Consider the following 11,744-nt stretch of genomic DNA (forward strand, 5'->3'; position numbering starts at 1 on the left):
CTTTTATGTGGCAAATACCTGACAAAGAGAAGTGACAGAGAGGTTCCTGATCTGTTACCATGCTGGGGACAGCTCAAAATAATCCGTGCATTCCTGTTCCCAAGGATAGGCCTGAAAAGGGGGAGCTGAGCTCTTAGCCACTGTGCTTTAGATTGGCCTCATTCCTCTGTGCTCGAAACTGGGACCAAGTATCTACTCCATCCATTAATGAGGAATAAGAATGAAACTGACCAAAATATTTCTAGGAAGATGAAAACTGAAACAGGATAAAAGGGGAACAGACTGGGAGTCGTGGTTTTAAGCACAGGCTATGGAGCCCTGTGCTGTGCTCAGTCGTGTCTGACTCGTTGTGACCCCTTGTACTGTACCAGGCTCCTCTGTCCATGGGATTTCCCAGGCAAGGATACCGGAGCAGGTGACCATTTCCTGCTCCATGGGATCTTCCCCCAGGGATTTAGAACTCATGTCTCTTGGGTCTCCTTCACTGCAGACGGATTCTTTACTGCTGAGCCACCCTGGCTTTAAATTCTTGCTCCATCACATAGTTGGACAAGTCTCTTCACCTTTCTATGTCTCAGTTTCTGTACCTGTAAAATGGATGTGAAAATGGCATTTCCTCACAGGATTATTTCGAGGATTAAAAGAGTTAATACATGCAAAGCACTTAGAACAGTGACAGGCACATAATAAGCTCTATGGAAGATTAGAGCGTACTTCCTATAATTTTAGAAATTTGTGGAAGAAAGCAGTTGCCTCTGTTTCTCAGGAGCGATTACAATCTAAACAGCTAATGTTTACTGAGCATCTCCAGAGTGCCTGAGCCCTGCACTTAGCATTTTTTATGAATTATCTCACAGGAGGTAGGGATTAATTATTCCTACCTAATAGGCAAAGAAAGCAAGGATCAGAGAAATTGTTTACACAGCTGGCTAGACACCAGAGCTAGGTTTACAACCCAAGAGGGCCTGGTTCCCAGGCCTGTGCTCCTAACTACTGCACTTGTTGCTGGCCACAAACTAGTTTCCTTGCTTGTAAAATAATGGGAAAGTTGCCTGCTGTACTTATTTCCCAGGATGGTTTGGATATCTCAGTACAATAGGAGAGGCAGAACTTCATATATTTGTACAGAGTGCTGGTCCCCTGACAGAGAAGCCTGAATGGGTCACAACTCTTCACAAACCCCACCACCCCCACTGCCCCGCTTCTGCCTCCTATATGCCCTTCCCCCTCTTCTCCGCCTGTTGAACTCATTTAAGACTCAGCTCAGATACCAGCACCTGCATTTCTAACAGTTCTAACAAAGGAGGGATTTAAGCTTAGATATCAGCACCGGGATTTCATTCTAACAAAGGGTGGCACAGCAGACCTGTGTGTTTCTTAAACATTTATTTATTTTAAACTGAAGGATAATTGCTTTACAATATTGTGTTGGTTTCCGTCAAACACTTTAACATGATCAGCCATAGGTATACATGTATCCCCTCCCGCTTGACTACCCGCCCTCTTCCCTCCCCATTCCACCCCTCTCAGACCTGCGTGTTGAAATGACCATGTGGGTCATAGGTTAGCGCTCTGGACTCTATAGTGATGACTGACTGGTGTGGGGGATGGAGCGTAGCAGGACCAGAGTACCAGAAAACCAGAGAGAATGGAGCCTAGCGAGGGTCGGTGGTGGAAACGGAGACGAACGGTGGATTGCAAAGATTATTTGGGAGAGAGAATCGACAGTTAATGGAGATGTATTTTAATGTGGGCAGCGAAGGACAGGGAGAAGGCAGGGATGATTCCTAGTTTCTGGTCTGCTCGTGGATGTTTGTTGAATGAAGGATCGAGTAACCCCACGGCAGAAGCATCTCTGACCGACGCCCTCCCCCGCCCCGAACAGGGAGGTTTCTGGATCTACATGCGGGCGCCGGGTGGAAGGGAGTGGGAGAATGAGAATGAACACAGAGCCTCAGTCCAGGAGGAGCTTCTGGCCCTGGTGTGAGCCACGAGGCACCGCGAGAGGGGCAAGCCTCTCCCTTCTGGGCCCACGGTTTCCGCCTCACTCCTCCACCCTCGCCGGGCTGGACGCGCAGCGCCCCTCTCGGCACTCTGGAGGACTTGGCTCCCCGCTGGCGTCTGGGGGCGCGGCGCAGCGGCCCACCCCTCCACCCCCGACCCGCCCTGTCCCGGCGCCCACCCCGCCCAGTGCTCTGGAAAGCTGGGCGGCGGCTCTGATCGTCCCGGAGCCAGGAACCGTGGGCTGCAGGGGTGAGTCCCAGGGGCAGGGAGCTCCCGCCGCTGTGCACCTGCCTTGATGCGCGGCCGCGGGTCCCCAGACCCTCTTCCCGCGCGAGCGCCTTCTCGAGGAGTGCGCGCCTCAAAGTGCGGAGCGTGGCCGAGGGTGCCGGGGAGTCAGTCCGGGTGCCGGCGCGCGGAGGTTGCGTCGGGGACTCCCGGGGGAGTCGGGGAGCAGGGGGGTGTGGGGGGCCGTGTCCCCGCGGGCCGGCGGGTGCAGCAAGCGTCCGGGATCGCGCGGAGTCGGGCGGAGCATCCAGGGGGTCCGGCGGGTGGCGGGGCGGCGGGACGCGTGCAGGGAACTTTTTGTCCGCGCTGGAACTACGAGCGCCCGCGCCCGCGGGGGTTCCCGGCGGCCGCCCGGCGCCCAGCAAGGAGCGCGTGTGCCCGCCGCCGCCCTTCCCCCACTTCCGCCCGCCGGCGCTTCCTCGTTCCCGGCTCCCGGGGCTCGTCCGTCCCGGGAGAGACCCGGCGGCGCAGCCCCACCCCGGCCGGCGCGGCCCGCTCCCACGCCCCCGCCGCCGCGCCGGAGCGGACAGCCTGAGTCAGCGGGGGCGCCGGGCGCAGCAGGTAGGGGCTCCGCGGGGCTGGCGCAGGTGCCGCGAGAGGCCAGGGGGCCGGGTAGGGGGAGGCGAGCGCGAGTGCAACCCCCGGGGCCCCCCTCCGTCTTCCCCGCTTGCTCCAGGGTCGCGGCGTGTCCCCTTTTAGGGAATTCTTTCGCTCGCACTGACTCCACTGCGGGTGGGGCAGGACCGAGAGGGAGCTCTCTGCACCACGGGCCGGGCCCCTGGCCGCCTCCGACCCCCGCCCCCCCCCCCGCCCCCCCCCCCCCCCCCCGCCCAAACCTTTTCAGCTCCCTCCACCCCTCTTCCCTGCACCTTCAGTTACATAAACAACCCCCTTCCCTTCTCCGGCGCTTAGCTCAGCTGCGCCCCGGGCGGGCAGCCCCTGCCAGTCTCCGGAGATTGAGGGGGCTAGGGGGAAACAGAGGGGGCGTCCCGGAGCCTGTGGTCCCCTCCAGCTCCCCAACCCTCTTGCTCGCCCTTCCCCGCCCCCGCCGCCCCCCACCCCCCACCTCCCACCTCGCCGGAGCAGACAGCCCCAGGGGCCCTGGGTATTTTTAGCGTTGTGACCTGGGCGGCAGCACTAAGAGCCTTTCCCAGGAATCAGCGTCAGCGTCTCCCTCCTCCGCTGCCAGCTCTGGCCACAAGGTCTCCCCACACTTCCTTGGCCCTGCCTGGCCCCTCTGGGGATTAGGATCGCTAGTGGCCCACCCTCAGCGCCCGGTGGACTGGCCAGGGCCTCGGATATGCCGAGTCCAGATGAGGCGGGGAAGGCAATCTGCGGAGGATGACGATCTGGTCCTCCAGCTAGATACTGCCTTGCCTCCGGTGATGGGCTCAGGAAGGGATGCGGAGCGAATCGGAGTGAAGGGGGTTCTGGAAAGCTCTCAGCACGGGGGGCCAGAGGGCCTGGGCTGAATCGCACCCTTCCAGTTGCTACTTGCTGACTAGTGGGGAGATCGGCCAGTGATATGTGTCAGAGGAGAGGAGCTCAAATAAAGAGCTGTGGGAGGCAGAGAAGAGATGATGTCCTCTAAATAGCTCGGGGACCGCAGCCTTCCTTTTTTACAGAACACCCTCAGGAGCTGTGCCTTGTGTTTAGAGGCAGGTAGGAGGACGATGCCATTTTCAGATGCGGAGACTGAGGCTAGAAAGATGTCTTCCTTAGGGACAGAGCCAAGTCTAGAAGTCAAGTCTGTGACTTAAGAGCAGGGTTTGGAGGGGATACCGGTGATAGTGTGTGTGTGTATAGAGAGAGAGTAGGAGAGGGGTGCTTTAGCTTTTGTCTGGGTTTTAAAGGATGGCGGGTGTGTGGGGGGGGGGCGGGCACCGGAGTTGCAGCAGTGGAGGAAGGGACCTTCCTCTCTGAGATCTCTATTCTGTCCTCTTCCCCCGCCTTTGGAGGAGAGGCTGGGTCCATTAAGTAGAAAAAATACCTCCCCCATTTGAGCTGAGCCAGTCCCTCCAGCCCCTCTCCGAAGGGCATGATCCTGAGACGTGGCCATTGGCTGTGTTCCCTGAATACAGAGGAGCCTCTTTTGCTGTGCCTGGAACTAACATCCCCTTTGTGGAGCTAGGGTCAGCCTTGCCTCTGCGTGAGACTTGAACTTTGTGGTAGTGGGACTTTGTTTCAGGGAAGGGAAAGAGGGAGTCGAGTCCAGGAGTGTCGAGGCTGCAGCCAGAGGCCCCACTGCTGGGATCCTGGCTGCAGGGGGGCTCCCCAAGCCCAGGTCCCCAACGGAGTCCCCTCTCCAATTCACAGCTCTCCTTGCTCTTCCAGGAGCTGACATGGACCCAAATCCTCGGGCAGCTTTGGAGCGCCAGCAGCTCCGGCTTCGGGAGCGGCAGAAATTCTTCGAGGACATTTTACAGCCTGAGACGGAGTTTGTCTTCCCCCTGTCCCACCTGCATCTTGAGTCGCACAGACGTGAGTTCTGAGTCCTGGGAAGAGGCACTGGGGTAGGGCAGGGAGGAAGTCCCATAGTCCTGGACCTTGGTCCCTCCCCGCTGGTTTTCTTGGCCCTTTAAACATCTATCTCCGTACCTGACAGATGTCTCTGACCATCCAATCAGTGTTGGCCTGGCTCCTCCCAACTTGCCCCCTTCTTGATATGCAGCCCCCATAGGTAGTATCTCATCCATGGAGGTGAATGTGGACACACTTGAGCAAGTGGAGCTTATTGACCTGGGGGATCAAGATGGAGCGGATGTGTTCTTGCCTTGTGAAGACCCTCCACCAACTCCCCAGACGTCTGGTATGCCCCTCTGCTTTGGGCCCATGGGCACTGGTCGGTCAGAGCTGAATGTCAAAGCTGGGCTGGGGAAGTCTGCATGGAGGGGCTGGGCATGAGCTTTTCCACCCACGAAGCACCTGCTTGTTCTGATTTTAGGGAAGTTGACCTTGGGGAAAGCTGGGCTACAGATTCCTAATCCAAATCTCTCAGAAGGCCCAACTGCCTTAGTCTTCAATTTTTTATTTTTGAAATCAATGTAATTAGTTAACATAATAAATAATGTAAAAATATGATCTTTAGATTAGACAACTGAAGCAGTTTTAGTCATTTAATATTTATTTAGCACTTTATTAGGTTTCTAATACCATGCTTAAGAAATCTACATGTATTATCTCAATCCTTACTATGTCCTATTAGGGCAGTTGGGGTTATTCCCATCTTATAAAGAAAGACATTAGAGGGACTTCCCCTGGTGATCCAGTGGTTAAGATTCTGTGTGTTCCACTGCAGGGGGAATGGGTTCGAACCCTGGTTGGGGAACTAAGATCTCGTATGTCATGCTATATATATATATATATATATATATATATATATATATATATATATATATAAATAGTCACAAAGCTGAAAAGTGGAAAAGCTGGATTCAAACCATGGCTGTCTTGACTCCAAAGCCCACATGCTTAACCTATCAGATATTAATGGATACTGCTGCTGCTAAGTCGCTTCAGTCGTGTCCGACTCTGTGCGACCCCATAGATGACAGCCCACCAGGCTCCCCGTCCCTGGGATTCTCCAGGCAAGAACACTGGAGTGGGTTGCCATTTCCTTCTCCAATGCATGAAAGTGAGAAGTGAAAGTGAAGTCGCTCAGTCGTGTCCGACTCCTAGCGACCCCATGGACTGCAGCCCACCAGGCTCCTCCGTCCATGGGATTTTCCAGGCAAGAGGACTAGAGTGGGGTGCCATTGCCTTCTCCGATGAATGGATACTATCTTACTTTAAAAGTGCTGCTATTATTGATGGCATATTATGTGCCAGACATTTTATAAACATTCTCAGATTTTGTCTTGAGAACCCCTCTGGAATGTCAGTACCCCCTTTTTACAGAAGAGGAGCAGAGTCCTTGAGAGGGGAAGTGACTTGCCCAAAGCTCCTCAGTAGCAAGGAAGTGAAGTGATGTAGCTAGAACTTGGCAACTTGATTGATTCGACTCTAGAGCTTAGTGAAGTGAGGGGTACTGGGAGCCAGGAGACTGGCAGGGTGACTGGCCAAGTCCCTGGGCCTCAGTGTCTCCCAGCCACATCCTCTCCAAGAGTCCTCTGAACCCCTGTTTGTGGCCATGACTGGCTCTTCTCTCTGGGCAGGGGTGGATGACCGTCCCGAGGAGCCGAGCCTGCCAGTGCCCACGCCAGACAGAACGACATCTCGTACTTCCTCCTCGTCCTCCGACTCCTCCACCAACCCACACAGCGCCGATGCCAGTGACGGCGGAGCAGACACGCCCCTGGCACAGTCTGACGAGGAGGAGGATGGAGGCCATGACGGCGGGGCAGAGCCCGGAGCCTGCAGCTAGCAGTGGGCCCCCACCTACAGACTGTGTGAGCTGCGTCGTCTCCACTGGAGACCCCAGGCCTGGCCAGAGCCCTTCGGAGAAGACCAGACTCTTTAGTGCAGTAGGCACCAGGGGGAGGAAAGGAGGATGGGATGGTGTGCCTTCCTGGGAATTAACCCGCTCCTGCTTTACTGCTAACCTTCCCCTGCTGCATCCTTCTGCTATTCGTTAGAATATTTGGAATTAGCTGGGCATTTGGAATATAGTTTTGAACAAGATAGGCGCCCTGCTTTCAAGGGGGAGAAAAAATCAAGAAAATACCATGGTTTTGGCTTACTGCTGAAGTAGGGCCCACAAGTGAGGAGATGGAAGATGAGCTAGGACGAGACGCCACTGCTTTTCTTAGTGCTCTTCCCTCCTCCAGACTTCCTGAGTCTCCTAAACCAGTGTCTCTAGGCGGCCGTGAACTCCTTAACCCTCCCAGGGAGATGGCCCTGCAGCCATCCTGCTTCCTTCCGTCCTTTCTGGAACAGGGCACGGCGTGAATAATAAACAGATAACAACATACCAACCATTCCCATTCATCTTTCACATCGGACAGATACCAAACCAATATATTTCTTTAGCTCTCTGGTAGTGGTGTAGTCGCTAAGTCTTGTCTGACTCTTTGCGACCCCATGGACTGTAGCCCAGCAGGCTCCCCTGTCCATGGGACTTTCCAGGCCAGAATACAGGAGCGGGTTGCCATTCCCTTCTCCAGCGGACCTTCCCGACCCAGGGATTGAACCAGGTCCCCTGCACTGGCAGGCAGATTCTTTACAGACTGAGCCACCAGGGAAGCCCATATTCCCATCATTCACTTGCTTTGTTTATTCCAGAAGGAGTTATTTGAAATTAGCTGGACATTTGGAATAGTTTCGAACATGATAGGCTTCCTGCCTTCAGGGAGGAGAAAATCAAGAAAATACCACAGTTCTGAGCGTAATGAGTAGCATGATGAGGAGCTCTTCTGTTACCAGAAAAGAGGGGCATCTTTGTCTAGCTCATGTGGTCACTGGAGAGCTGGTTTTCAGGCTGGGATCCAAAGGATAAGAAGAAGTTAGCTGGAGGGGGTGTGTGTGGTGCAGGGGGCGCTGTACTCCAGGCAGAAAGAGCAGCTTGGAAGAACTTTAAATGGAGAGAAATAGTCTTGAGGAACTGAAAACCATTCAGCATAGCTGAATTGTTGAATTTGAGCAGGAGATTAGGGAGGATTAAGATCGACAAAGGTCAGATGAGGAAATACTTTAAAGCCTGTATCAAGCTTCAGTTTAATTGCTAGTAAAATATCAGTGACTTAAGATATAAATTTTGTTTCCTCACATAAAAGAAGTCCAAAGTTTTATAGTTATTGGACACCAAGGTCCTTTTTGGCTCTTTTTACTCAGCCATCTAAGGCACATGGCTGGAATTCTCATTGATACCTCATGTCTAGAATGGCTGTTGAGTCTCCGGTCCTTGAAACTGGTGGAGAGCAGGAGAAGGAATTAGGGATGGGCAAAAGAGGCACGGGTCGCTGTCTGTTCCCACTTTGAGAACCTTTTTTGGAAGTTCTAACCAGTAGCGTCCATTTTCATCTCATTGGCAGAACTTGGTAACATGAGTAATATTTCATTTACAGGTATTTTATAGGGACACAGCATTAGAAGAAAGGAAATCCTGGCCTTCAGAAAGATAATAACCCTTCAAGTTTTAATTACCAACGTGTCTGATTTCTGTACTTCCTGTCAAACCTCTCAGAAGCCCCCTTTAGTAAGGCCCCCTGCTGTCTTGATAAAATCAGGGTTATGTTACTAAGAAACAAGAGGACTGTAGTCATTGGGTAGATAACTAGTAGTTTACACGTTACAAATTTGAACTTTACTGGGAGTAATGAAGGATTACAAGTGATTGACATTTCTTGTTAAAAAGATAATTCTGGCTGCAGTGTAGAAAACAAACTGGAAGAGGGCGTGCTCCAGACAGACAGACAGACAGACATAACACAATAATCCATGCAAGCGATAACAGTGGCCCAAAAGATAGCGGTGATGATTAGTTTAACTGGGTTGAGGCTGAGTATAAACAAATGACATTCATTCAATAAGTATTAAATGTCTGCATTTAACATGTGTAAGACACAGAGTTTGGTCTTGGGGGTGTGGTAGTACCACACACAGACACACACACAAAAGACCCAGTCTTGCCCTTAGGGAGTTCAGGCTCTCCTGGGGCCCAAAGGTTAGACTGCAACTAGGACTTGAGGAAGGAGTTAATATCCTGTTAAGAAAGGTCACGAGGTATTTGCCTGGAGGAAGTGGTTCTGAGCTGAGATCTGAAGGCGGAGTAGGAATAGTTTAGGGGAAGAATGGCTGGAAGGACTCCTTGTAGAGATGTACTGATTGGAGGGGACCGGAGTGGATGTCTGGAAACCAGGAGATGGTTGCAACTATCCAGATAAAAATGGGATAGGGTGGAGGTGCGGGATGTAGAAAAGTGGAAGGAATAAAGAGATGTTGGGGAGGCAAAATTCAAAATATTTATAGATAGGTGGGTGTGAGAGAAGACTGGTGCAGCAGGATGATTCAGAGGGTTCTTCATCCACATGGAGAATTTAGGAGAGGGCCAGATTTGGGAAGTCGGTCATAAATTGGGTTTTGGACATGCTGAGTTTGAGGTGCTTTGGAGACCAAGAGGACATTTTGAGTAAGCATTTGGACCTGTGAGTGTGGGATTTAGAAGAAACGATTAGATTGGAAGATCAATACATGAATTATCAGTGTGTAGGTGATGAGCGTGCCATGGGTGCCAGTGAACTTACCCAGGGAAAGATGGAATGAAAGGAGGGTTATAGGACCTAGCCTTAAGGAACATTAGGTCATTTTTCATATTAGGAAAAATAATTCATCCCACCTCCCTTCATACATCAAACCATCCATGGGATCAGTGACCTTCAGCCTAAATCTCAAAGCTCTCTGTGCAGTTCAGGCTGAGTGACAGGGCTGCAGGCTTCCCAATAGCTCCATTTTGCTTCCATCCCTGCAGGGGGCTGTTGTAAGTGACAGTTCTTAAGTGCTTTTCCTAGCACTGCTGAAAAACTGGTGGGAGTTCTGTGCCTCTTTTGTCTAAAAGTCTGTGTCCCAGTTGAGATCATCCACTAAGCTGGGCCAGGGCCCAGCCTCATGTTAAATTTTGTGGCTTTTCTGTATTGCCAATGACTTCACTGTACACAGAAGACACGGTCTTCTCAACCTCCTGACTTCAGCGGCTGAGCCTTCTCCTGGGCTGTACCGCATGGTATCTGCAGCTCAGCTCTGCAGGGTTTCTCAGTTCCTGGGATCCCCCCACTCCCCATCCAGGGTGAATGGTGGGAAGCTAGCCTGGCCTGTTTGCTGTCAACATGTCAACAACCCTGGGCATACAGTGCTAATGGGGGCAGGGAGCCTGGCTGGGGAGAGAGATCTACAGAACTCTGGAGAGGTGGAATTGTTCATGAGCCTACGGGGAGCCTTCAGTTCAGCTGCTATGAGCCCCAGCCCGCCTGGGAAAATCTAGGGTCAGCTGAGACCCCAGGACCACTTCCTGTTTGGACAATGATCTCTTCTTCTGCCAAACCACAGGGCCTTGGCTGGCCCTCAGAGCCAGCATCTCCAGCCGACTGTTTTTTTGTGGCCACAGAGGGCCCTTAGAGATGGGGGTGATGACTTGGTGCCAACTCCGAGGCAAGCAACCCAGCTTTCAGCCTCTAAACCACAGTGTGGCATCTTCTGTCTGTGGCACAGGCTTGTCATAGACCCTGAAGCAGAGGGAAGAAGACAGCCTCCTCCTATAGAATCCTGTGCTGTGGAGGGGCCACATCTCAGTGGAAGATTCCCTGGACGGCTCACACTGCAGCTGTCCCCAGGAGTGCACAAGACTTGATACTGTGAATAGCACAGCAATATGGGGACAACGTGGAATGATGTTATGATGTTGTCAAGTTTGTTTGTTCATCTGGACATTACTGAGCCCCCACTCTGTGCTAGCTTCCTTGCTTAGGCAACAGAAATACTAATGTGGCCAAGAGTTCTTCCAGGAAGGGACAATGTCACAGATAATGGAAATATAAAGTGGGCTGTAGCACCAGAGGGAGAAGGTAAGTCTTCTCTGGGGGTGGCTGGATCTTGAGTGATGGGGACAGACAATTTCAAAAGAAAACAAAGCATAGAAGTACAAAGTAATCATCATAATTGCAACTACCTTAACATTTTCTTTGAAGTTGGTGGTGTGGACTCGAGTTCTGACTCATTGTGATCTTAGGCAGTTATCTCGGTTTATGTACCTCAGTTTACTCATCTGTAAAATGGAGATAATAGTACCTTCTTCATAGAGTGGGCTTCCTCGGTAGCTCAGGGGTAGAGAATCTGCCTACAATGCAGGAACTGCAGGAGATGCAGGTTCAGTCCCTGGGTCAGGAAGATCCCCTGGAGGAGGGCATGGCAACCCACTCCAGTGTTTTTGCCTGGAGAATCCCATGGACAGAGGAGCCTGGCAGGTTATAGTCCATAGCATTGCAAAGAGTCAGACATGACTGAAGTGACTTAGCACGCATGCAGAGGTATGCACCTCATAGAGTTATTTTGAGTAAAGCTTTGCAGGAGTAACTAAGCACTTACTCCATTCCAGATTCTACATGCACCTAATTTCTGATCCTTACAATAACCCTGAAAGTAGGTTCATCCATTTATAGAGCAGGAAGTGTGGCGCTCAGATTGCTCATGCTCATATGGACTAAAGGCTGGGGGTGGGGATTTGAACCCACGTCTGTCTCACGTCTAAGCTCAAAGCCTTCCTTCTGTTCCATGTCTAGTGGGTCAGGAACACTTGATGTAGGTAGAATGAGGGTATACTGAGATGAAGACATCTTTTTGACTCTTCCTCTCTGGTTGCTCAAGGGTATATCTAGACCTGGTGGACACCAAATTTGGCTCTTCAGAGCCAAAATGGTTGTGAGTTTTACCAAGAGACTACAAAGCCCATCATGAATGTGTACCTGATTAGGCAGGTGGAAAAACCAAAGCAAGAATTGTTTGGAACTCCTCCAACTCAAGCCAGC

At 52.0% G+C, this 11,744-nt stretch overlaps 1 protein-coding gene across 2 annotated transcripts; it reads left to right on the top strand.

Annotated features, from left to right (window-relative positions):
• Nucleotides 1–2,105: 2,105 nt before the first annotated feature.
• DBNDD2 (dysbindin domain containing 2) lies at nt 2,106–10,098 on the top strand. Of its 2 annotated transcripts, none has more exons than XM_055545114.1 (4): nt 2,106–2,253; nt 4,624–4,770; nt 4,961–5,098; nt 6,444–10,098. In XM_055545114.1, exons 2-4 carry the CDS (start codon nt 4,632–4,634, stop codon nt 6,650–6,652), a joined length of 486 nt encoding a protein of 161 aa, XP_055401089.1. In that variant the 5' UTR covers nt 2,106–2,253; nt 4,624–4,631; the 3' UTR covers nt 6,653–10,098. The 2 variants fall into 2 exon arrangements, with proteins under 2 accessions (XP_055401089.1, XP_055401088.1); XM_055545113.1 differs by lacking the exon at nt 2,106–2,253 and adding an exon at nt 2,702–2,850.
• The last annotated feature ends 1,646 nt before the right edge of the window (nt 10,099–11,744 follow it).

The sequence above is a fragment of the Bubalus kerabau genome, chromosome 13 (assembly GCF_029407905.1).
Source record: "Bubalus kerabau isolate K-KA32 ecotype Philippines breed swamp buffalo chromosome 13, PCC_UOA_SB_1v2, whole genome shotgun sequence".
NCBI lineage: Eukaryota > Metazoa > Chordata > Mammalia > Artiodactyla > Bovidae > Bubalus > Bubalus kerabau.

What these genes read in the sequence shown, in the direction of transcription:
- DBNDD2 (XM_055545114.1), top strand. Translation starts at nt 4,632, where the DNA reads ATGGACCCAAATCCTCGGGCAGCTTTGGAGCGCCAGCAGCTCCGGCTT. An exon ending in GCATCTTGAGTCGCACAGAC is followed by an intron (nt 4,771 to 4,960) that starts GTGAGTTCTGAG and finishes CTTGATATGCAG; the next exon opens with CCCCCATAGGTAGTATCTCA. An exon ending in ACCAACTCCCCAGACGTCTG is followed by an intron (nt 5,099 to 6,443) that starts GTATGCCCCTCT and finishes CTCTCTGGGCAG; the next exon opens with GGGTGGATGACCGTCCCGAG.